Below are 27,033 nucleotides of genomic sequence, written 5' to 3'. Positions count from 1 at the left end.
ATAAGGGTTGCATTGACTATGTAGATTGCCTTTGATAGTATGGTCATTGTGACAGTGTTACTTCTTTCAGTCCAAGAACATGGTATATGTTTGTGCCATCTGTTTGTGTCATCTTTGGTATCAGTCATCAGCATCTTATAGTTTTATGAGTACAGTTCTTTTGACTTTTTAGGTAGGTTTATTCCTTAGAATTGTATTCTTTTCTCTGAGATGGTGAATGGGATTGTTTCATTATTTCACTTTCTGACATATCACTGTTAGTGTATAGAAATGCAGCAGTTTTCTATATATTTTGTATCCAGCAAGTTTACTCTATTCATTGATGAGGTCTAGTAGTCATCTGGTGGCATCTTCAGGATTTTCTGTGTGTAGCATCATAGTGACAGTTTTACTTCTTCTTCTTTTTTTTTTTAACCTTGAATTCGTTTTATATTTTTTTTTAATTTTTTATTTTTTTCTGATTATTGTGGCTAGGACTTCCAAAAATATGTTGAATAAAAGTGGCAATAATGAACATTTTTGTCTTATTCATGTTCTTAAGGGGATTGCTGTCAGTTTTTCCCTGTTGAGTATGATGATGTTAGCTGTGTGTTTGACATACGCAGTCTTAATTATGTTGAGGTAGGGTGGCTGGAATCAAGATTGCCAGGAGAAATATCAATAACCTCACATATGCAGATGACACCACCCTTATGGCAGAAAGTGAAGAGGAACTAAAAAGTCTCTTGATGAAAGTGAAAGAGGAGAGTGAAAATGTTGGCTTAAAGCTCAACATTCAGAAAACGAAGATCATGGCATCTGGTCCCATCACTCCATGGGAAATAGATGGAGAAACAGTGGAAACAGTGTCAGACTTTATTTTTTTGGGTTCCAAAATCACTGCAGATGGTGATTGCAGCCATGAAATTAAAAAACGGTTACTCCTTGGAAGAAAAGTTATGACCAACCTAGATAGCATATTCAAAAGCAGAGACATTACTTTGCTGACTAAGGTACATCTAGTCAAGGCTATGGTTTTTCCAGTAGTCATGTATGGATGTGAGAGTTGGACTGTGAAGAAGACTGAGTGCCAAAGAATTGATGCTTTTGAACTGTGGTGTTGGAGAAGACTCTTGAGAGTCCCTTGGACTGCAAGGAGATCCAATGAGTCCATTCTGAAGGAGATCAGCCCTGGGATTTCTTTGGAAGGAATGATGCTAAAGCTGAAACTCCTGTACTTTGGCCATCTCGTGCGAAGAGTTGACTCATTGGAAAAGACTTTGATGCTGGGAGGGATTGGGGGCAGGAGAAGAAGGGAATGACAGAGGATGAGATGGCTGGATGGCATCACTGACTCGATGGACATGAGTCAGAGTGAACTCCGGGAGTTGGTGATGGACAGGGAGGCCTGGCGTGCTATGATTAATGGGGTCACCAAGAGTCGGACACGACTGAGCGACTGAACTGAACTGAACTCACCTGAGGGTCCATCTGTGCTGACTTTCTGATCGGTTTTTGTCATAAATGGCACTTGAATTTTGTCAGAACCTTTTCTGCGTCTATTGATGATCATATGGTTTTAGTCTTTGACTGTTACTGTGGTATATCATAGTGATTAACTTGTGGATATTGAGAAATCTTGCATCCCTGCAATAAATCCCACTTGATCGTGGTATGATCTTTTAATGTCCTTTAATGTATTAGTAACTGTTTGAATCTGCTCTTTTGAACTCAGGGAAGGCCTAGGAGAATAAAGCCTTTTTCTATAAAAAAGACTTGGATGCCTCAGAAAGGCTTTTGTAACTGGGAAGGTCTTCCGGAGTCAGTGTCAATCCCTCATTTCCTTTGATACTCCTCGATCTTGAGATGACCATGTGTGGAAGAAGAAATGAAATAAATGTCCAATAGAGAGGTTAATCATACTTGGCAGAGGAACCCAGGTTTAGATAGCTTTTTCCTGGATTTTCCTTCTGATTTCTGCTAATAAGATTCTTACACAATATCCTGGAATATTGTGTATGTTTTTCTTGAATATAAGCATTCCATTGTAAGTTACAAAATCACAGTTGGATACATTACATTTTAAATAGTATAACAGGTATTATTCTGCTTTCTCCATATATCACTTTTAAAATCTCTCTTGTTTCTGTCCCATACCCATAGTATAATGCCCATAAACTTGCTGAACTGGTTCTTTTCTTTTAAGTTCAACATACTAGTTTGCCCTTTCAGTTATTTTCACAGAGACATGCAGTCACAAGCTGATATCTGACATAAACCTGTGTACCCTAAGCTCCACGCAGGCCCTTGCTTAGTCCTGACCAGTCCTAACATAGTACCTTGATATGATTGGAAACATTATTCTTACCTATCAGGTGCCTCCACCTTCTACATACTCTCACTGTAAAGATAATCTCTGATCATTTATTGAACATGTTTCTCAGGACATGACCTAAATCACTCTGTGCATCCATGATAACTCACAGCCGATTCTGAGATGGGATGGTTGAATAATAGTTAAACAGACTACGTCTGTCTTGTATCTTCCTTGATATTTTCTTTCAAGTTGGTTTGATCCCCAAGTCAAGAAGATCCCATGGAGAAGGAAATGGCAACCCACTCCACTATTTTTGCCTGGGAAATCCCGCCTGGAAAATCCCATGAATGGAAGAGCCTGGTAGGCTGCAGTCCATGTGGTCACTAAGAGACTCAACGACTTCACTTTCACTTTTCACTTTCATGCATTGGAGAAGGAAATGGCAACCCACTCCAGTGTTCTTGCCAGGAGAATCCCAGGGATGGGGGAGCCTGGTGGGCTGCTGTCTGTGGGGTCGCACAGAGTTGGACACGACTGAAGCGACTTAGCAGCAGCAGCAGCAGTCTGTTCATTTGGTGGGTGGTCATGTTTACAAATAAGCATTCTCAGTCGTCCCAGTAGGTTCAGATTCATATCCTAGTTCTCTTACCAGTTTGTGGGCCAATTGGATGTGTCTCCCTCTCTGATTAGAGAAAAACATGTTAATTTACCTCAAGCCTTTTAAAGCAAATTAGTGCTGTCAGTAGTACATGTTTTATAGTAAATACTCAAATTTTATTTGTTTAAAAAAGGTAATATCTATATTCTGTCATGTTCTTTATGATATGACTTCATCTACATTATATCTTTTCTTAATATAAATTTATTTACTTTCATTGGAGGTTAATTACTTTACAATATTGTATTGGTTTTGCCATACATCAACATGAGTCCACCACAGGTATACACGTGTTCCCCATCTTGAACCCCCCTCCCTCCTCCCTCCCTGTACCATCTCTCTGGGTCATCCCAGTGCACCAGCCCCAAGCATCTAGTATGCATCGAACCTGGACTGGCGATTCGTTTCATATATGATATTATACATGTTTCAATGCCATTCTCCCAAATCATCCCACCCTTTCCCTCTCCCACAGAGTCCAAAAGCCTGTTCTATACATCTGTGTCTCTTTTGCTGTCTCGCATACAGGATTATTGTTACCATCTTTCAAATTCCATATATATGCGTTAGTATATTGTATTGTTTTTCTTTCTGGCTTACTTCACTCTGTATAATAGGGTTCAGTTTCATCCACCTCATTAGAACTGATTCAAATGAATTCTTAATGGCTGAGTGATACTCCATTGTGTATATGTACCACAGCCTTCTTATCTGTTCATCTGCTGATGGACATCTAGGTTGCTTCCATGTCCTGGCTATTATAAACAGTGCTGCAGTGAACATTGGGGTACACGTGTCTCTTTCAATTCTGGTTTCCTCAGTGTATATGCCCAGCAGTGGGATTGCTGGGTCATAAGGCAGTTCAATTTCCAGTTTTTTAAGGAATCTCCACACTGTTCTCCAAAGTGGCTGTACTAGTTTGCATTCCCACCAACAGTGTAAGAGGGTTCCCTTTTCTCCACACCCTCTCCAGCATTTATTGCTTTTAGACTTTTTGATGGCAGTCATTCTGACTGGCATGAAATGGTACCTCATTGTGGTTTTGATTTGCATTTCTCTGATAATGAGTGATGTTGAGCATTTCTTCATGTGTTTGTTAGCCATCTGTATATCTTCTTTGGAGAAATGTCTATTTAGTTCTTTGGCCCATTTTTTGATTGGGTCGTTTATTTTTCTGGAATTAAGCTGCAGGAGTTGCTTGTATATTTTTGAGATTGTTTGTCGGTTGCTTCTTTTGCTATTATTTTCTCCCATTCTGAAGGCTGTCTTTTCACCTTGCTTATAGTTTCCTTTGTTGTGCAGAAGCTTTTAAGTTTAATTAGGTCCCATTTGTTTATTTTTGCTATTATTTCCAATATTCTGGGAGGTGGGTCATAGAGGATCCTACTGTGATGTATGTCGGAGAGTGTTTTGCCTACTTTCTCCTCTAGGAGTTTTATAGTCTCTGGTCTTCCGTTGAGATCTTTAATCCATTTTGAGTTTATTTTTGTGTATGGTGTTAGAAAGTGATCTAGTTTCTTTCTTTTACAAGTGGTGACCAGTTTTCCCAGCACCACTTGTTAAAGAGATTATCTTTAATCCATTGTATATTCTTGCCTCCTTTGTCAAAGATAAGGTGTCCATAGATGTGTGGATTTATCTCTGGGCTTTCTATTTTGTTCTATGGATCTATATTTCTGTCTTTGTGCCAGTACCTACTGTCTTGATGACTGTGGCTTTGTAGTAGAGCCTGAAGTCAGGCAGGTTGATTCCTCCAGTTCCATTTTTCTTTTTCAAGATTGCTTTGGCTATTCGAGATTTTTTGTATTTCCATGCAAATTGTGAAATTATTTGTTCTAGCTCTACATTATATCTTCTTAAAACTTTATTTATTTTTTAATTGAAGGCTTTACCGAATTTTGTTTTCTGTCAAACCTCAACTACATTATAGCTTGTATGTGTTTCACTTGCAACATTTTTCAGCAATATTGTTTCTGACCCCAGTCAATAAATACACAAAGCACTCACTTTTTATTTATTATATTTTGGTGCCATTAAACTAGGTAATTAACAATAGTGCATGGCTAGAGATTAGCCTTCCTTGGTGGTTCAGTGGTAAAGAATTCAGCTGCTAGTGCAGAAGATGCAGGTTTGATCCCTGAGTCAGGAAGATCCCATGGAGAAGGAAATGGCAACCCACTCCACTATTTTTGCTTGGGAAATCCTGCCTGGAAAATCCCATGGAGGAGCCCGGTAGGCTGCAGTCCATGCCGTCACTAAGAGACTGAACGACTTCACTTTTACTTTTCACTTTCATGCATTGGAGAAGGAAATGGCAACCCACTCCAGTATTCTTGCCTGGAGAATCCCAGGGACAGAGGAGCCTAGTGGGCTGCCGTCTATGGGGTCGCAGAGAGTGGACACGACTGAAGTGACTTAGCAGCAGTAGCAGGGATTAGCCTTCCTTGGTGGCTCAGTGGTAAAGAATTCACCTGCTAATGCAGAAGAGCAGGTTTGATCCCTGAGTCAGGAAGATCCCATGGAGAAGGAAATGGCAACGCACTCCACTATTCTTGCCTGGGAAATCCCATGGACAGAGGAGTCCGGTGTGCTACAGTCCACAGTGTCGCAAAGAGGCAAACACGACTGAGCGACTGAACAACAACATAGGTGGGGATTGCATTGTTTATTGGCTGTTAGAAAACTGGTGAATATTTTACATCTTAATTTATGTGTCATTTACAGATGATGGTCTTTGAGCATGTATTCTGCAATACAGCTGACACATACTACTTGTTAACATTGTAAAATGCCTTTTCTTTTTGGGTACGTAGTTGTATAGCAGATTTAGAAAACTATGCTGTTTCAAAAAATTGTTTTAGTCATATTTTTCATTTTTCATTTGTTTTCAATTGTAAACAACCAATTATGAAAAGTTAATTATTAATTGGGTAAGCTTGGTTTTGGATTATTTATGTTACAATATATAATATATTGTTTAGAATTTATGTACAGTAAGTTTGCAGAATACAATGATAGTGTAATATTTTTCATTTCAATTTGAGACAACTGTTGATTGATACGTTCCTAAGGGTCCTGGTAGAAAAACACTCTGTTTCTGAGAGTTGGCAAAAGATTGTCCAATGTGAGTGTGTTTGGCATATGGTTTTTAAAACTAGGCTACCTTAACGGTGAATTTATGTTATGCTTTCTTAAGAATTCTATTCCTTTAGTGTTTCTAAATGCTTAAGGTCATCATTCTGGTGTTTCATAACTTGATGTAAGTATTACTTTTGGTGTAATATATATTCAACATGAAACATTTATTTCTGAATTATTGTGAGCAGGATACCTATGATTCTTTTTATCTTGTAGATATTTCTCCTACACATGTGATCAAGCATTTACAACCCAAAGTGAACAGTGGTAAACAAGAAACATTCCAAACACTGATGCTGGGAAGCCCTGAAAGCTGTGAAATCAAACATTTTCATCTTTGGGAAAGTCAGGAAAATATGTGTGACTTTGAGTATCAGGGGAGAGATGACAAAAGAAATTACAAAGGGACACCTGTAAGCCTTAATGGAAATGTGCCTGATGGAAGAGATTCACATGATAGAAAGGATGCAGACATCAAACCCTTTGGAAAGAGGTTTGGATTTAACTTTCAGGATAAACTGCAGATACTTCAAACTGGTGGAATAATTTCTGAATATAATGAAGTTAAGAGTTCTGTCAACAACAGTTTCTCATTTTCACCACTTCACAGAATTCCTCCTTGTGTCCAAACCAGTGTTTCTAATATATATGGGAATGATTTTATGAATCCTTCAGGAATAACACAAGAACTCAAAGCACAGAGGGAAAAACCTTACAAATGTGATGAGTGTGGCAAGGCCTTTCATGTAAAGTCAACCCTTTTAAGTCATCAGACAGTTCATACTGGTGAGAAACCTTACAGATGTGATGAGTGTGGCGAGGCCTTTCGCCTAAAGTCAACCCTTTTAAGTCATCAGACAGTTCATACTGGAGAGAAACCTTACAAATGTGATGAGTGCGGCAAGGCCTTTTGTGTAAAGTCAACCCTTTTAAGTCATCAGACAGTTCATACTGGTGAGAAACCTTACAGATGTGATGAGTGTGGCAAGGCCTTTCGTCTAAAGTCAAGTCTTGTAAGTCATCAGACAGTTCATACTGGAGAGAAACCTTACAGATGTGATGAGTGTGGCAAGGCCTTTCGTCTAAAGTCAAACCTTTTAAATCATCAGACAGTTCATACTGGTGAGAAACCTTACAAATGTGATCAGTGTGGCAAGGCCTTTCCTCTAAAGCCAACCCTTTTAAGGCATCAGACAACAGTTCATACTGGAGAGAAACCTTACAAATGTGATGAGTGTGGTAAGGCTTTTCCTGTAAAGTCAACCCTTATAAAGCATCAGACAATTCATACTGGTGAGAAACCTTACAAATGTGATGAGTGTGGCAGTGCCTTTCGTCTAAAGTCAATCCTTTTAAAGCATCAGACAATTCATACTGGAGAGAAACCTTACAAGTGTGATGAGTGTGGCAAGGCCTTTCCTGTAAAGTCAACCCTTTTAATGCATCAGAAAGTCCATACTGGTGAGAAACCTTACAAATGTGATGAGTGCGGGAAAGTCTTTGGTCGAAAACCTCATCTTCAACGTCACAGGAGAATTCATACTGGAGAGAGTCCTTTCAGATGTAATAAGTGTGGCAAGTTCTTCAGTCGAAATTCACACCTTCAAAAACATCAGAGAATACATATAGAGAAACCTTTCAAATGTGATGAGTGTGGAAAAGTCTTTGGTCAAAAATCACATCTTCAACATCACTGGAGAATTCATGCTGGAGAGAGACCTTTCAGATGTAATGAGTGTGGCAAGTTCTTCAGTCGAAATTCACACCTTAAAAGACATCGGAGAATACACATAGAGAAACCTTTCAAATGTTTCAAGTGTGGAAAATCCTTTACTCAGGTCTCAGGACTCACTAAACATCAGAAAATCCATACATGAGAGAAACTCATGTGAATGTGGTATATGGTAGAAGTCTTCAAAATTCAAAGTTCAGAATTCACACCCTACTGTTGCTCAGAGAATTCATCCTACTGAGAAACCATACAAATATCATGAGTGTGGCAACATCTTAGGCTTCATGAGAAAATTCATACTGGATAGAAGCCAGATATATATGTATTTATTAGTCAGGTCTTTAGAACATGAATTCATTCTAGAAAGATTGCTCACCAATTTCACAAAAGTTAAAAAAAAAAAAATACCCTATCCTCACATCTCACCAGTAGTATCAGAGTATTTATCCTGGAGAAAACACACAGCAATGTAATGTGTGTGGCAGGGATCTTACCCAAAAGTCACAAGATAGGAACATAGTGGAGCCATACTTCCCAGACTCAGTGTTGTGGCAAATCCTTTACCTTTTTCACTCTATGTATTCTCTGATGACTTTAGTTCAGGTACTCAGCAACTGCAGTAAGTCCATATTTGAAGAGAAGCTATAGAGATCTTTTCGTGTAAAAGAACCCCGAATTCTGCCTCAGCAAAGATGATTCTTTGGGACAGTAGTCCGCCATCTTTTTGGTCTCCTGGCTTTCTGAATAAAGTCACTATTCCTTGTCCAACAAGTAGTCTCTCAGTTTATTGGCGTGTTGTGTGGTGAGCTCTAAGAGCTTGGCTTTGGTAATACATTGATCAAATGCATTTGCTACATGCATTTCACAATGGTCTCTGGGAAGGAATCAATGAGATGAAGGGACCAACTGTCGGCGACGGAATGAAACACCAACACTGCAGAGTGGTTTGAATCTTTATATTTTAACACTTGCTTCTTACAGCTGCTTTATTTTATATCCCTTGCACAACGACCTACAGGGCAAGCTGCCAAGCACTATGATTCAGAGACTATACAGTGCGCAGGCGCAGGGCAAAATAACCTTTACCTTGACTTATTTACTGCAGCTAAGACTTTGTTTTGGGGAACTTCCTTATCAACTTAGAATCCGTTTTGTCCCAGGGTCTGTTCCTTTTGAGGAATCAGAGAAACATCCTTGTGTGCAAGAAATGTTCTTTTCCCACAGGAACAAACAGGATTCTTAGCTGAACATCTCGTTTGCAAGAATGTTCAGCCCTGGTTGAGAGTCTCGTTTGCAAGCACTTCTCAACCTTCCTTAAACCTAGTTTCCTACACTGGGCAGAACATCTCGTTTGCAAGAATGTTCAGCCCTGGTTGAGAGTCTTGTTTGCAAGCACTTCTCAACCTTCCTTAAACCTAGTTCCCTACATCTCCCCCTTTCTTTTCTTGTAGATGCTGAATAAGCGCTTGAATACGCAAAGCTTCTTCTTTTAATTGTTTCCCTTTTCGCCAGCGCCAGTAGACTATAAAAGCAATAAAACATAAAGCAACAATTAACAAAGTGTTCACAAAGGATGTTGTTAACAATGCAGATACATGCCCTAAAGGGTTAAGGTTATCTAATCCTTCTTGAAGACTCTTCAGTATATCAGAACCAAGAATATCAGGCAGCGTCTTACTAAAAGTTGACAATATAGTTTGTTCCAATTCCATAATTTCAGCAGTTAAATTCTGGTGTCCTACTAAAGACCTTTTCACCTTTTCCCAACCCTCACTCATATTAAAGGGAACAGGGGTTACACATAAGTGAGATGAGTTCCAGTCACATTTTAACACACTCTTTGTAGCTAACACAGTCACTTGATCTCCTAACCAGGAAACAGTATGTTGTAAATTCAATACATCAGTAGCCAATTGAGAGTCCAAATCATGCTGTTGTTGCCACAATAAATGAGCATCTTTATGCCATTCCCTGACAAAATCAGCAGTCTGTATGCCTTGATGCAAAGCAAGACCTGCTACAGTTGCTGTTGCTGTTACTGAAGCCACGGCAAGAATTGATGCGATGACAATGCCAAGCATTCTTCGAGATTGATGGAGAAGAGTTTGTACAGCATTCACAAGATGAGTAACAGCAAAAGAGTCCGACCAAGGTCGAGTAAGATTAACAGGCAACCAAAGTTCAGTCCATGCTTTCACAATGACCAAAGAATAATTACTGGAATGAACCATCTTGTTTTCAACATTTTCCCACCAGGAACGATTTATACATTGAGTCAAGTTACAATCAGAGCATGATATAACTCCCAAAATTTCATTCCAAATCCATTGCCCATACAGTAAAGAATAAGGAAATTTTACACATGCTATAGCAGAGTAAGATTTATTAATACGCAAATGAACTTGAAATGGCCCCTTAGGATCATTAATATTTAAAGTAAAGTTTCCCGTCCATATAGTAAGGTCACCTGACACTGCCCATAATTTCCATATATCTCCTTGTAATTGAGGGTGCCCATCCATTTGTAATTGAGGTGGAACCAATGCAAAATGTTGCCATAATACAGTTTCATTTCCTTGACCATTCAGGGTACCATTTATGCGATGCCATTTTAAAGATCGATTCGACCATTTTTCTAGAAATTCTCCATGAGTAGGACTCCAATCTACAATTACATGATTTGAAAAATTCATAACTAGACGAGGGTCATGATCCCTGCAATGTTCCCATTCCAGACGTGATAAAGATGCTTCAAAAAATGAAGCAGGGCAGAGGGACATATGTATCCTCTTACTCTTATTTAAATAAGACCGTGAAGTATTAAAGCCACGAGAAGAAATAAGCACAATAAAAACTGCAAAGTGTTGTCCCCTATAATTAACTCCCCAAGTATTATAAGAATGATGTGAGTGTGTTTTTGTAGACAGACAAAAAGAATGCCCTCCTATACATAAAGGAATACCTTCAGCTGCTATAGTAAGATTAGTAACGTTATAATTTTGTACATGCTGGGATAATTGTTCAATCCCTCCACAATCAGGTGGAGGGAAAAAGTTAGTTTCATTAGTACAAACTTGGACTTCTACTTCACCCCAGGACACCGCCCGCACCAAAGGAGGATTAGGGATATAGGCCCAATAGGTATAGTTTGCGGCTTCCACATACATTACCTGACAAGTTACCACCGCCATCATGGCCAACAAAAGATTAGTAGAATTCAATGGTTGTCCTGCTTTCTGCAGTGTTTTCTCAGCTTCTTGAGTCAGTTTCTTCAACTGTCCCCATGTCGGTGGACCTGCCTCTCTTGTCGCAAAGGTGAAAGTCCTCTGCATTGACAGTTCCTGAAACTGGCGCACGATTGGGTCGCTCATCCTGCAACTTCACCAATCTCAATGGAACCCAGATCCTGGAATTATTCACAGAAATAAAAGCATACCCTCGCCCCAAGAAGTGAAGTACTGCTGGAATCTATCCCTTTATCTCATCCTTATACCACACCTGGGAATGTTCAAAGTTTTTTGTCTTTTTTTCTGAATTGCCAAAATGCTGTTCTGCTGGAGTAATCTTACTTTTTCCCCAGACATTCAAAAAGTTAAGAGTTAATAGTGTTTTATTTAATACATCCCTTGGTGATATCACACCTTTTTCCCCTTTTCTTATTTTTTCAATGTATTCTCGAAGAGTCCGGTTAGCTCTTTCAATTATAGCTTGTCCTTGACTATTATAAGGAATACCAAAAGTGTGCTTAACATGATATTGTTCTAAAAATTGAGATAATTTAGAGGATTGATATGCGGGAGCATTATCAGTTTTTAATTCTATAGGTACGCCCATAATAGCAAAACAAAATAGTAAATGAGTAATAACTGAATCTGCCTTTTCTGAACTTAAAGCTGTAGCCCATTGAAAATGAGAATAAGTATCTATAGTATGATGAACACATTTCTGTTTACCGAATGAAGAAATAAAAACAACATCCATTTGCCAGATTTGGTTAGATTGTAGTCCTCTGGGATTTACTCCAGGAGGGGCAAAGGGCAAAATAAATGGTGCACATATGGAACAAGAACGAACAATGCGTTGAGCTTGTTTTTGTGTTAACGAATAAGTTTTTTGTAACCCTTTAGAATTAGTATGATGTAAGCAATGTTCTTGTGTTGCAGACTGTAAAGGATAAAGTAAGGCATCTATATTTGCATTTCCTTGAGATAATGGTCCGGGGAGAGAAGAATGAGCTCGAATATGAGTAAAAAAGACAGGGTTAGTTCGCCTAATTAATAATTGTTGAACCTGAAAAAATAATTTATCAATATTAGTTTTTAAAGTTACCGGTAGAGTGGCTTCAGGAAGATAAATACATGAAAAGACTGCATATTTAGAATCAGAAACAATATTAATAGGAATATCAAAAAAATCCTGTAATGCCAAACAAATGGCCCAAAGTTCAGCAGGCTGCACAGAAGAAAAGGAATGTGGAACAACTTTAGAAGTAGTATCAGTCCAATAGCCAGCAGTATTTTTATTGGCATCTGTAAAAATAGTTTTTCCTTCAACTGGAATATTAGATATAGGAGATTTACAAACCATTGATGTATGTCGAAGAAAATCTATCATTTTAGATTGAGGATATTGATTAGAAAAAGTCCCTGAATAAGATGCAAGAGCTATCTGCCAATTTTCATTAAACTGTAAGCAATTAGAAATTTGGGTGGAAGTAAGTTGAGTAATAATTGTTTGAGGGTCACTTCCAATTAACTGGGTAATACGGCCTCGACCTTTCAAAATAAGGAAAGCAATTCTATCCATATAAGCAGTAAGCTTTTTTGTATAGTTATTGGGTAAAAATACCCACTCAATCAACCCTGCAGATTGAGCAATAACTCCAGTAGGAGAATAGGGAGTATGGAACACTATGAAATATATAGGTTGATCCTGTTGTAGATAAGTAAGAAACCCTTCATTTAACCGTTGCTCTACAAAGTGTAATTCCTCTTTTGCTTGAGAAGTAAGAGATCGAGGACTGTTAAGAGCAGTATCACCCTCTAAAGTAGAAAATAAATGACGCAATTGATGTGTAGGAATCCCTAACATGGGACGTAACCAGTTAATATCACCCAAAAGCTTTTGAAAATCATTAAGAGTTTTCAAATTATCTCGTCTAATTTGGACTTTTTGAGGTTTTATTCTTTGTCGTTCCAAAATAGCACCTAAATATGAAATCGGAAATTCAGTTTGAATTTTTTCAGGAGCAATTTGAAGATTAAAATCACTTAAAGCCTTTTTTACATGAATAAAAAATTTATCTCGTTCCTCTTTACTAGGAGCTGCCGATAGAAGATCATCCATATAATGATAGAGAAGACAATTAGAAAATTGTTGTCTCACAGTAATAAGAGCACGATCAACAAACTCCTGACAAAGTGTAGGGCTATTAATCATTCCTTGAGGCAACACTGTCCATTGATAACGTTTTACGGGCTGCCCATGATTATACACTGGAATAGTAAAAGCAAATTTATTTCTATCTTTTATTTGCAAAGGAATATTAAAAAAACAATCCTTCAAATCTAAAACCATCAAAGACCAATCCTGTGGAATCAAAGCAGGAGAAGGGAGACCTAATTGCAAAGCTCCCATAGGTTCTATACATTTGTTAACTTCCCTTAAATCAGTCAACATTCTCCATTTACCAGATTTTTTCTTAATGACAAAAACAGGAGAATTCCAAGGAGACGTAGAAGGTTCAATATGGCCAGACTGAAGCTGTTCTTTTACTAATTGCTCTAAAGCCTCGAGCTTCACTTTTGGAAGCGGCCACTGCTCAACCCATTTAGGGACATCAGTTAACCATTTCAATGGGAGAGCTCAAGGAATTTGAGCAGTGGCTACAAGTTTTCCGACGAGATGGTAAGCGTTGTTCCTAAAGAAAATAAAAGATCTCTTCCCCAGATATTAATAGGTATATTAACAATGTAAAAAGAAACAAATACTTTCTTTCCATTAGACAATTGGCATGACAAAGGTTGAGCGCTTCTCCACACATCTGCTATTGATCCTAAGCCTGTTAAAACAAGAGGAATTTTTTCTTTTTTCCAGTCATTAGGCCACTGCTGGAGAGAAATAACCGAAACATCTGCTCCTGTATCCACTAATCCTTCAAACTGTTTACCTTCAATAATCAGTGACATTAAAGGACGAGAGTCATTAATAAGCATTTCCCAAAATATACTTTTTCCGGTACTTCCAAAACTACCGACTCTCTCATTTGAATATGAAGAAAACAGGTGATAAGGTAACAAGAGAAGTTGTGCAATCCGTTCCCCTGCTAGTAAAGAAAGAGTTTGTGATGTAGAAACCATAATTAAAATTTCCCCGACATAATCAGAATCAATTACTCCTGGATATACAATCAATCCTCTTAATGTTGCACTACTCCGTCCCAAAATTAACCCAAAAGTTCCTCTTGGCAATGGGCCAAAAACATTAGTCCGTAATTTATAAACACCTCCTCCTGGAGATAAAATAACCTTTTCAGCTAATGGAAGATCTGCAGCTGCACTACCTAATGTAGCAGCCTTCAAATCTGAAATCATCATTTGAGCACCATTCGAGGAAATTGGCTGTCGAGATTGGCATTGACCTGTGCAGGAAACGCAAGGAGCTCCCGGTATTGTTCCTGGGCCCCAGGAGCTTAGGCCCACTGGGAAGTTTCCCGACAAAGGGGCTCTTAAGGGATTCCCTTCCCGATCAGTTTTAGATTTACACTCCTGAGTCCAGTGCTTTCCCTTGCCACATCTCCTACAAAGACCTGAGGGCTGTCGCTTTTCTGGCAATCGCTCATTTTTTGGCTCATTTTTACGTCTCTTACAATCTTTTTGAAAATGTCCTGGCTTCCCGCAATTAAAACAGTTTCCTCCCCTCAGAGGTTTCACAACCTTTGCCAAAGCTGCTGCAAATACAGAAGCTTGATGTTCAGTTCCTCCAACTCCAGAGCATGCTCTTATGAACTCAGCCACAGAAGCCCCTTGTCCTTTTAAAGGTCCCAAAATCCTTTTACATTCTGGATTAGCATTTTCATATGCCAATGTATCAAGCAAAATTTTTGAGATCTCATCTCGACCGACTGTCCGTTCAACAGCCACCCGAAGGCGGGCCAAAAAATCTGTATAAGGCTCATTAGGACCTTGTATAGTTTTCACAAAAGACGGTTGAGCCTGTCCAGTAGGTACCACTCTACGCCACGCCCTTAAGAAAACCTGACGCACCTGTTGTAATTCCTGATCTGTGTACTGAGCTTGTTCCCTCAAGGCTCGATACTGCCCTTCTCCCATCAACTTATCTTCTAAAGGACCTTGTGGATTTTGTCCCTCATTAATCCTGGCTTGTTTTCGGGCTTCTTCCCACCAACTACGAAGCTGTAACCATTGAGATCCTTCTAAAACAGCTTGAGCTATAGATTCCCAATCAAGAGGAAGAATTAATTTAGAAGTCCCCACATTCTCTAACATTGATAACACAAAAGGAGATTGGGGACCATATTGAGAAACAGCGGCCTTAAGATCTTTAAAAAATTTATACTCCAAAGGCATATATTGAACATTAATCATTCCCGCCCGTGCATCATGCTGACGTATAATGGGAAAGAGGCGAGGTGGATCCACAAAACCTCCAGGAGGTACTGAAAGATCATCATCATCATAGAACATAGTAGCAGGAAATGTAAATCGCTGATTCTCTCTCCCTACCTCAGCCTTATCGGCAGCTACTGGAAATAGGGATGCGTAGGGTGGTGCAGAAGATTTAACAGCCTTGGAAGTTCGCTTTTTATTTGATAAAACCTTCCGAAAGGCAGTAGTCATTGCCTCTACAGAATCTGAATCCTCCCCAGAACTTACATCTCTATCTGACTCAGTGGATGAATCTCTACTATCATCTGCGGGTTTGAGCGGAGGCCGAGATGAAGCCCCCCTTTCACCTTCATTTTCCTTCTCCTTACTCATAGGCACATCTTCATACAGGGGATCTTCCTTTTTAAGAGAACATGAGACGGCCTCACTATCAGCAGCCATTAATTTTAAAGCCTGTGTTATAGCGCTACATAGAGTCCACAGCCTTAAAGGAATCACATTTCCTTTTTGATGCTGCCTTCTTAACTCTTTCTGCACCACTTTCCATTCCTTCAAATTCAGCTGTACTTCTGTTTGATATTGAAACCAATAGCAATGCTGCTCTATAAGACAGAATAACTCACTCAAGCGGCGAGTAGACGTTTTAATTCCTATAGAATGCAGGAGCCCCTTAACTAGCTCCATATATTGTGACTTTAAAGACGGGGAATTCCCCATAGTTTTTTCTTTTTCTTTTCTCTTTTTTCTGTTATTTTTCTCTTATTTTTCTTTTTCTCGAAAGTCCCCCTTTCAGCGTTTCGCTCCGGGGTGTTTACCCTTTCGGATTTTTATTCTTTTCTCTTTTTCTCGAAAGTCCCCCTTTCAGCCTTTTGCTCCGGGGTGTTTACCCTTTCGGATTTTTATTCTTTTCTCTTTTTCTTTTCTATTTCCCGAAAGTCCCCCTTTCAGCCTTTTGCCCCGGGGTGCTTACCCTTTCGGTTCCGTCGTGCCCCACGTTGGGCGCCAGATGTCGGCGACGGAATGAAACACCAACACTGCAGAGTGGTTTGAATCTTTATATTTTAACACTTGCTTCTTACAGCTGCTTTATTTTATATCCCTTGCACAACGACCTACAGGGCAAGCTGCCAAGCACTATGATTCAGAGACTATACAGTGCGCAGGCGCAGGGCAAAATAACCTTTACCTTGACTTATTTACTGCAGCTAAGACTTTGTTTTGGGGAACTTCCTTATCAACTTAGAATCCGTTTTGTCCCAGGGTCTGTTCCTTTTGAGGAATCAGAGAAACATCCTTGTGTGCAAGAAATGTTCTTTTCCCACAGGAACAAACAGGATTCTTAGCTGAACATCTCGTTTGCAAGAATGTTCAGCCCTGGTTGAGAGTCTCGTTTGCAAGCACTTCTCAACCTTCCTTAAACCTAGTTTCCTACACTGGGCAGAACATCTCGTTTGCAAGAATGTTCAGCCCTGGTTGAGAGTCTTGTTTGCAAGCACTTCTCAACCTTCCTTAAACCTAGTTCCCTACAACCGACTTTATTAGATACAACTCCTTCACATCCATGTTCCCTGGAAAAACACACAGCCTGAATTACAAAATGCAATAGTGAGTGTGAATTAGCAACAGGGAGGGGAGAAAATAACGTAAAACTAGGACATGACTTATCATGGTCAGTAGGATCAGGAAGCCCTTCCGTACATAGTCCAGCCTGTTATAAAACATAGTGTTCTACCAACTGCCCTTGAACAGAGTAGGCAAGATGTTAAAAGGCCTGGGCTCTTTGTAGGAGGAGAGGGACAGTTGTGTGGGACTGATGGTGTGCTAGGAACAATGCATAGAAATAGGGTCATGTTCTCCATTGGATAGAAATAACTGTTGTATCCATGATTAAAGAAGAGTTACTCTTACTTGTGGAAATCGAAGAGAGAGCTGTCACGGTCTTTGTAGACCTAGACCTGAGGAATGGATTCGACAAGAAGAACGAAGCAGGGAACCCAAGTCTCGAGTGAAACAAGGGTGCTTTATTTGCAAAAACTCATGTTTATATATCTTTACACAAGGCAACTTTAGGCAGTAAAAACATTGAGGAAAAACAAAGCGAAGCAAATAACAATCTTGAAAGGGCCAGAAAGCATTCCATATCCTGAGGTAGAGGGGCATAACTGAATAGATTACCTTCAAGTAAAAGGTCACTGAAGGGAATCCCAGCAGATGCTCTTTCTCATGACCTCAGTCCTGAGAACTGCGTGCAGCTCTGCTAGTACCTGTTTTCCAGGAACTGATAAAGAATAGAGTCCTTGAGAATCGTCACACAAAAGAAGAAAATATCATGTTGAATCCTTTAAAGTTGAATGTCCCCTGACAGTTCCCCCTTTTTTACTTTGTCATAATTGGGGATGACTGTAGATACTTGTGTGAAAAAGGCCCTGAGCAAGTGAGTTTGTTTAGTTTGAACAATTTTAGTTGAAAGGCATCGGAATGTTCCAATTATAATCACCAGGATAATTATCAGCGTTATAGTTCCAGATCCAATACTATGTGTAATGCCTTGAAACCATCTTTGAGGGTCTAGCCCAGATAATTGATCAGCTAGCTGTTCAGCTAAGGTTTCCAAATTGTTGGAAGAGGGTAGACTCTTATAGAAGGTTTCAAGGATTTCCTTTTGCAATAATTGTACATTTAAGGAAGCATTATTATGCATATCTTGCAAATGAAATTTGATTTTTTACCCAGTTGTAAGCACTATGGTTGAACCGAAGAGGAGTGATACAAAATTGAGTAGAATTCCAATCACAATTTAATAATACTTGTTTTTATAAATCTATTAATTGATCTCCAACCCATTGGATGGCTGTTTTTAATTCCTGAATTTTATCTTGAACTTTTCATCTTTCTGAACCTGAGTGACCCATGTAGTATTAGCATCTTTAGTCCAATTTTGAATAAAGATTTGTGTTTGAACTGAAGTTAGTAAAGCAGTGTCTGTGACATCAGCAGTGGTGCAAATGGGTATTTTCCCCAAAATGCCAAGAATGAAGCATCTAATTAATCGCTTAGATCGTCAGAGTAATTTAGTGAGTAACTGGGAGGTAAGTCTTGCCATGGGACCCTCTTTCCAGGGTCATTGGAGATTACTGGCAACCACAGACTACATTGAGATTGAAGAATCAAAAGGGATTCGTTTTTTTAGAGAAATAGAGGAATTAAGACAAGTATACAATTTGCAATCTATACAAGTCACAGAACATAAAGTCTTATTAAATTGTAAGTTTCCTATGGCGATAACAAAAGGAAGGGGAATGCAAGCTAGTATAAAATATGAGTGATTATAATAGAAGGAATAGTTACTATGACTATGGTCCCTGTGAAATATCTAGTCCAAGTTCCAAGTTTTTCAGTATTTCTAGCAAGTTTCCAGGTGTGCCATAGCTCAGGCCCAATTTGTTTATTGAGGACAATTTGAGGGGAAGAAGGTGCCATTCCACCAGGAAGCCAGCCAAGGAGTCCTTTGTCATGGAAGTGTTCCATTGAACTGTTGGTGATCTTCCATGTTACTTCAGTAACATAATCACACATAGTACTGTTAATATCATCTGAGCAGTTATAACCACATACCATAGGGTCCCCAATCAACAATGGTGTAATTAGCCACACACATGAATTTCCATGATTTAGCTTGACATCTATCTCAATAAACAGAAGTATATTTAAAATCCTTATAAGTAAACCCCTTATTTTCCACCTTTTGTCCTTTTCCTAGAGTGTTGGTAGTATTGACATGGTTCTCATAAAAAGACAGGGCAGTAAACAGTCTAAACAATGTGTGGAAGTTCTTTTTTGGAGGCAGGATGAAAGCCTTCGTCTGTCGACTAACATTAATACATAATTCTGCTGAGCCCTTACATAAAGGAAGGGTTTCATAGCCTAGAGAAATGTTAATTAATCTTCCTTCATCCTCAGGATGAGAGGAAGGCAAGCTCTAAGGAGGAGGCATATGTACTGAGTCATTAGTGGATACAGCCGGTCCTATATCTGTCCATTCTACGACCTGCAATAAAGGGGGGTTAGGTATAGAAGCCCAATAATTGTGATTAATCAAGTCAGCCTGAGCGGGGGAAGCAAAGCTAAGCTCCAAGGAGGAGGCATATGTACTGAGTCATTAGTGGATACAGCTGGTCCTATATCTGTCCATTCTACGACCTGCAATAAAGGGGGATTAGGTATAGAAGCCCAATAATTGTGATTAATCAAGTCAGCCTGAGCGGGGGAAGCAAAAGCAAGCATAGTGACAAAAATATTTTCAGGATTCTGAGGCATTCCTTGTTGTGAAACCAGATTTTCAGTTTGATTAGTAAGGGGTTTTATCTGTCCCCAAATGGGGAGATCATAAGGTCGATGACCTTGAGTGCGGCGTTTCTTGGAAATTTTTCAAGCCGCCATGGCTTGTACTGGAAACTCCTCCTCCTGGGGATTTCGCTGTTTCTTCTCTATCTTGAATGCTGGTGGCTCTCCCTTGGGACGGATCTTCTGAAGAGGGAGCCAACTGATTTTGTTGGGTCCATCTGGAGAAATCCAAGCACACCCCTTTCCCTGTAATATTAATTTTCCAGATTTCCATTTAGTCAACCTGTCTTGATACCAAATGGGCAGAGAAAGGGAGGTATCTTTCAATGACTCAAAATGTTTTTCTGCTTTGTCAAAATATCCCCTTGTGTCAAGTTTAAAAATTTTAAACAAGAAAAGCAGTATTAACAATAGTTATAGAATTAAAGAGTATATTGCGTTGGAATTTGTTGGGGTCCTTTAATGGACTGGAACCTGGCGGACTGGAGTCAACGATAAGAAAGTGAAAGAGAAAGAAAGACACTGGCACCCAAGCTCTGATGGAGCAAAGGTGCTTTAATGACCTTTCTATGAATATATATAGGCTGTTGTACAAGAAATTTCTGTCGATAAAGATCAGAAAACCAAACATACAGCAACCATTACCAAGGGAACAAGGGATTAGTAATGGTCACAAGGTCAGGAGAAAATCCATATCTCAAGAAAGAGGATCAAGACTGAGCAGTTTTGTCCTAAGGAGAATGTTTACTGAAGGCGTTTCAAGCCTGTCTTACTCTTTGACCTCAGTCCTGGGAGCGGTGTGCCATTCCAGTGGTTTCTGACAACAGAAACTGGTAAGGAACAGAGGATTTATGAGGAACAGCACGTTGGAGTCCTCCTATTAAACATTCTCTGACAATTCCCACTTATTTATAATATTTGTAGAAAGGGTTCTCACCATTTGAGTTTGTCTAATTTTAACAATTTTTGCATGCAGGCAGTGGTGAACGACAAATATAATTGTCAAGACAATCACCAAAATTACAGTTCCAGACCAAGTGTTGTGAGTAATGCTTTGAAACCGTCCACATGGGTCTGACCCCCATATAATTGATCAGCTATTCAGCTAAAGTTTCCAAATTAGTGGAAGAGGGGAGATATTTAGAAAAGGTTTCAAAGATTTCTTTTTATAATAATTGTACATCCAGAGAGGCATTATCATGTATGTGTTGTAAATGAAATTTGATTTATTCTCAGTTGTAGGTGCTATTATTGAGTTGAACAGGATCAATGCAAAGAAATAGAGGAAAAGAACAGAATGGGAAAGACTAGAGATCTCTTCAAGAAAATTAGAGGCACCAAGGGAACATTTCATGCAAAGATGGGCTCAATAAAAGACAAATGGTATGGACCTAACAGAAGCAGAAGATATTAAGAAGAGATGGCAAGAATACACAGGAGAACTATACAAAAAAGATCTTCACGACCCAGATAATCACGATCACACCACTCACCTAGTGCCAGACATCCTGGAATGTGAAGTTAAGTGGGCCTTAGAAAGCATCAATCGCTTCTTGGCCTTCTGGCTAAGATCAAGTGGTGGCTCAGACGGAAAGCATCTGACTACAATGTGGGAGACCTCGGTTCGATCCCTGGGTCGTTTTCTGGAGAAGGAAATGGAAACCCACTCCAGTACTCTTGCCTAGAAAATCCCATGGACGGAGGAGCCTGCTGTCTGTGGGGTCGCAAAGAGTTGGACACGACTGAGCGACTTCACTTTTTTAGAAAGCATCACTACGAACAAAACTAGTGGAGGTAATGGAATTCCAGTTGAGCTATCTCAAATCGTGAAAGATGATGCTGTGAAAGCAGTGCACTCAATATGCCAGCAAATTTGAAAAAGTCACCAGTGGCCACAGGACTAGAAAAGGTCAGTTTTCATTCCAATCCCAAAGAAAGGCAATGCCAAAGAATGCTAAAACTACCATACAATTGTACTCATTTCACACGCTAGTAAAGTAATGCTCAAAATTCTCCAAGCCAGGCTTCAACAATACGTGAACCGTGAACTCCCAGGTGTTCAAGCTGGTTTTAGAAAAGGCAGAGGAACAAGAGATCAAATTACCAACATCCTCTGGATCATGGAAAAAGCAAGAGAGTTCCAGAAAAACATCTATTTCTGCTTTATTGACTATGCCAAAGCCTTTGACTGTGTGGATCACAAGAAACTGTGGAAAATTCTTCAAGAGATGGGAATACCAGACCACCTGACCTGCCTCTTGAGAAACCTGTATGCAGGTTAGGAAGCTACAGTTAGCACTGGACATGGAACAACAGACTGGTCCCAAATAGGAAAAGGAGGATGTTAAGGCTGTATATTGTCACCCTGCTTAGTTAACTTATATGCAGAGTACATCGTGAGGAACGCTGGACTGGAAGAAACACAAGCTGGAATCAAGATTGCCAGGAGAAATATCAATAACCTCAGATAGGCAGATGACACCACCCTTATGGCAGAAAGTGAAGAGGAACTAAAAGCCTCTTGATGAAAGTGAAAGAGGGGAGTGAAGAAGTTGGCTTAAAGCTCAACATTCAGAAAACGAAGATCATGGCATCTGGACCCATCACTTCATGGGAAATAGATGGGAAAACCATGGAAACAGTGTCAGACTTCATTTTTGGGGGCTCCAAAATCACTGCAGATGGTGATTGCAGCCACGAAATTAGAAGACACTTACTCTTTGGAAGAAAAGTTATGACCAACCTAGGTAGCATATTGAAAAGCAGAGACATTACTTTTCCAACTAAGGTCCATCTAGTCAAGGTTATGATTTTTCCTGTGGTCATGTATGGATGTGAGAGTTTGACTGTGAAGAAAGCTGAGCACCAAAGAACTGATGCTTTTGAACTGTGGTGTTGGAGAAGACTCTTGAGAGTCCCTTGGACTGCAAGGAGATCCAACCAGTGCATTCTGAAGGAGATCAGCCCTGGGATTTCTTTGGAGGGACTGATGCTGAAGCTGAAACTCCAGTACTTTGGCCACCTCATGAGAAGAGTTGACTCATTGGCAAAGATTGATGCTAAGAGGGATTAGGGGCAGGAGGAGAAGGGGACGACCTAGGATGAGATGGCGGGATGGCATCACTGACTCGATGAACTTGAGTCTGAGTGAACCCTGGGAGTTGGTGATTGACAGGGGGGTCTGTCGTGCTGCGATTCATGGGGTCACAAAGAGTAGCACATGACTGAGCTACTGAACTGAACACAAAATTGAGTAGAATTCCAATCACATTTTAGCATCACCTGTTTTTGTACATCTATTCATTGATCTCCAACCCATTTGATGACTGTTTAGTTCCTGTATTTCATCATGAATATACTCATCTACCTGAGCCTGAATTGCCTACATAGTATGAGCATCTTTAGTGCACTTTGGGATAAAATTATGTGTTTGAATTGAGGTTTGTAAAGCAATGCCAGTACGGCAGCAGTGGTGCAAATAGCTATTAATCCCAAAATTCCAAGTATCAGCCATCCAATGAATCGTTTAGTTCACTAGAGCAGTTTAGTAAGTAACCGGGAACCAAGTCCAGCCAGGGGGCCTTCTTCCCAGGGCTGCTCGAGGTTTATTGGTAACCACTGACTACGTCGAGATCGAAGAATCAAAAGGGATTCATTTCTTAAACAGAGGTGTTAAGACAAGTATATAATTTGCAATTTATACAAGTTACAGAACGTAAAGTCTTATTGAATTGTAAACTTCCTATAGCTAGAACAGAAGGAAGGGGAACACAACTTGTATGAAATATGATTGATTATAACGAAAGAAATAGTTTCTGTGACTATGATTGGTCCCTGTGAAATGTCCAGTCCTAGTCCCAAGTTCTTCAGTGCTTGCAGCAAGTTTCCAGGTGTCCCAATGTTCAGGCCCAATCTGTTTATCGAGGACAATTCGAGGACAAAGTGGGTGCCATTCCACCGTCAAGCCACCCAAGAAGTCCTTTGTTATGGTAATATTCCATTATAGTGTTACTACCCTTCTATGCTACTTGAGTAGCATAATCACACACAGTGCTGTTAATATCATCTGAGCAGTTAGATAACCACATACCATGGGGTCCCCAATCAACAATTGTATGATTCAGTTCAGTTCAGTTCAGTCTCTCAGTCGTGTCCGACTCTTTGCGACCCCATGAATCGCAGCACGCCTGGCCTCCCTGTCCATCACCAACTCCTGGAGTTCACTCAGACACATGTCCATCAAGTCAGTGATGCCATCCAGCCATCTCATCCTCTGTCGTCCCCTTCTCCTTCTGCCCCCAATCCCTCCCAGCATCAAAGTCTTTTCCAATGAGTCAGCTCTGCACATGAGGTGGCCCAAGTACTGGAGTTTCAGCTTTAGCATCATTCCTTCCAAAGAAATCCCAGGGTTGATCTCCTTCAGAATGGACTGGTTGGATCTCCTTGCAGTCCAAGGGACTCTCAAGAGTCTTCTCCAACACCACAGTTCAAAAGCATCAATTCTTCAGCGCTCAGCCTTCTTCACAGTCCAACTGTCACATCCATACATGACCACTGGAAAAACCATAGCCTTGACTAGATGGACCTTAGTCGGCAAAGTAATGTCTCTGCTTTTGAATATGCTATCTAGGTTGGTCATAACTTTTCTCCCAAGGAGTAAGCGTCTTTTAATTTCGTGGCTGCAGTCACCATCTGCAGTGATTTTGGAGCCCCCAAAAATAAAGTCTGACACTGTTTCCACTGTTTCCCCATCTATTTCCCATGAAGTGATGGGACCAGATGCCATGATCTTCATTTTCTGAATGTTGAGCTTTAAGCCAACCTTTCACTCTCCTCTTTCACTTTCATCAAGAGGCTTTTTAGTTCCTCTTCACTTTCTGTCATAAGGGTAGTGTCATCTGCCTATCTGAGGTTATTGATATTTCTCCTGGCAATCTTGATTCCAGCTTGTGTTTCTTCCAGTCCAGCGTTTCTCATGATGTACTCTGCATAGAAGTTAAATAAGCAGGGTGACAATATACAGCCTTAACGTACTCCTTTTCCTATTTGGAACCAGTCTGTTGTTCCATGTCCAGTTCTAACTGTTGCTTCCTGACCTGAATACATCCGCAAACATTAATTTTCCTGATTTGGGCTGACATTTGTTCCAACAAACGGGAGTATATTTAAAGCTTTTATTAGTAAACCCTTTGCATAGTGTTGTTTCCCTAACTCTTTCCTTATAGTTTCTAGTGTAAACCTGGTTCATGGACAAAGAAAGGGCAGTAAATAATCTAAGCAGCATATGAAATTCCTCTTGCAGGCAGGGCAAAAGCCCAAGTTTGTCTTCTAACATTTATGGATAATTTTGCTGGGCCCATACACAAAGGAAGGACTTCATAACCTAGAGAAGTATTAGTTTCCTTTCTTCTTCAGGGTGTGAGGGCCCTTTAAGGCTCCAGGGAGAAGACATATGTATGGAGTCCTTGGTAATATGATTGGTCCTTTCTCTGTCCATTCTGCAACCTGAAGTAAAGGGGCGTTTGTTATTTAAGGCCAATAAGTGTGATTGTAGCTCAGCCTGATTGGGGGGCAGGCGCAAGCAAGCAAAACAAGCAGGGCAACAAAAATATTTTCAGGACTCCGAGGCATTCTCTATTGAGAAACCGGATTTTCAGCTTGATTAAGGGGTTTATTTGTCCCCAAGAAGGGAGATCATAAGGTTGATGCTGCCGAGGGCGGTTCTTTCTGGAGATCTTTAGAGCCACCATGGCCTGTTTTGGAATTACTTCCTCCTGCGGTTTTTGTTGTCTCGCCTCTATGTTGAAGGCCGGGGGCCCCTTGGGTTGGCTCTTCCAAAGAGGAAGCCATGTGAGTTTGTTGGATCCATCTGGGGAAATACAAGCACACCCCTTTGCCTATAAGATTAATTTCCCAGATTTCCATTGTTTATTCAACCTGTCTTAGTACCAAATGGGCAGAGGAAGAGAAGAGTCCTGCAGTTCCTCGAAATGTTTTTCTGCTCCTGTCAAGATATCTCCTTGCGGTAAGTTTAAAAAATTTAAAACAAATAAAGCTATATTAACAATAGTTATAGGCTTAAAGAATATATTTCGTTTGAATCTAGTCGAGTCTGCTCTGGATAAGGAAGATAAAAGTGTTCCTGTGTATTCCCCCTTTGTTAATTTTTTATTTGTAGCTTCAGTGTGTAATGTGTTTGTTTACCTGTATCTTGTGTTTGTGGATTATAAGAAATGTCTGTAATCTGTTTAGTAGAGAGTGAATGTAAAAATTGTTTGAACTGCTTAGAAACACAGGCAAGGCCATTGTCTGTTTTTATAGAATTAGGTGTTCTCATTTTTGCAAAGTAAGCTAACAGGTGGGTTATAATATGTCATGTAGTTTCCTCTCGGAGAGCTGTGGCCCATATAAAAGAAGAATTTGTATTGATCGAGACATGTAAGAAGGAAGAGGAAGAAAGTTCAGAGTAATGAGTTCCATCCATTTGCCATAAAATTCTCTTTCATTTGTCAGAAACCTTTTTTATATGTTTGTATTCATCATTTTATGTGCCATTTCTTCTATCTTTTTATTAACAGCGTACATCTTACTTTTCTTTAGCAACTATGAAGTGTCTTGTTATAGATTGGTGAATATATTTATTATATATTGTAATATATATTTATTTTATATAAATATATATATTTATTAACAGTCTAAAATCTCTTTAGTTTTTCTGTAAGAAAAACTTTTTCTAAGAGGAAGTTAGTGTTCAGTAATTAATGTTTAAAAATCTTACTTTATTGGAAATGACCTAGCTACTTAATAAACTTTCATTATTTCATTTAGTACAATTTTATGAATTTAAGTTAACCCAATCCTAAGACATTATTTTGGGTAGACATTTTGAAAATATAATTATTTTTATTAGAGTTTATCTAAAAGTTTTCATCTCATTTATATATATATGTATAAAGAATTACTTTTTTCTTGACAGTTTACCTTAAATCTAGGCACAATAAAAGTATTATATAATGATGATTTAAGACGTCTTAATTAGATTAGCAAACAATTATATTTAAATTATATTTATATTTAAATATTATATTTAATATTGAATATTCTTTAGTTCACATGAACTTGAATTTAAATAGAGCTCATTAATTTCATATTATCCAAAAACAAAGACATATATTGAGACATAGATAATTTTACATAGACAGACAGATATAGTTTTCCACTGGACATTTGAAATATC

The 27,033-nt window shown here is 39.4% G+C and overlaps 1 protein-coding gene across 1 annotated transcript in view; it reads left to right on the top strand.

Annotated features, from left to right (window-relative positions):
- LOC138096211 (zinc finger protein 160-like) overlaps positions 1-8,573 on the top strand; it is a 36,297-nt gene extending 27,724 nt beyond the window's left edge. Inside the window, exons 6-7 of the mRNA XM_068992300.1 lie at positions 6,309-6,829; positions 6,914-8,573. Of these exons, the coding sequence (XP_068848401.1) occupies positions 6,309-6,829; positions 6,914-7,969 (1,577 nt within the window). The 3' untranslated portion in view covers positions 7,970-8,573. The remainder of the gene's footprint in view (positions 1-6,308; positions 6,830-6,913) is intronic.
- Positions 8,574-27,033: the final 18,460 nt, after the last annotated feature.

This window comes from Capricornis sumatraensis, chromosome 20 (assembly GCF_032405125.1).
Source record: "Capricornis sumatraensis isolate serow.1 chromosome 20, serow.2, whole genome shotgun sequence".
In the NCBI taxonomy this organism is placed as follows: Eukaryota; Metazoa; Chordata; class Mammalia; order Artiodactyla; family Bovidae; genus Capricornis; species Capricornis sumatraensis.
Note: the sequence above shows the minus strand (reverse complement) of the source record. Positions and strands in the feature narration are given on the sequence as shown.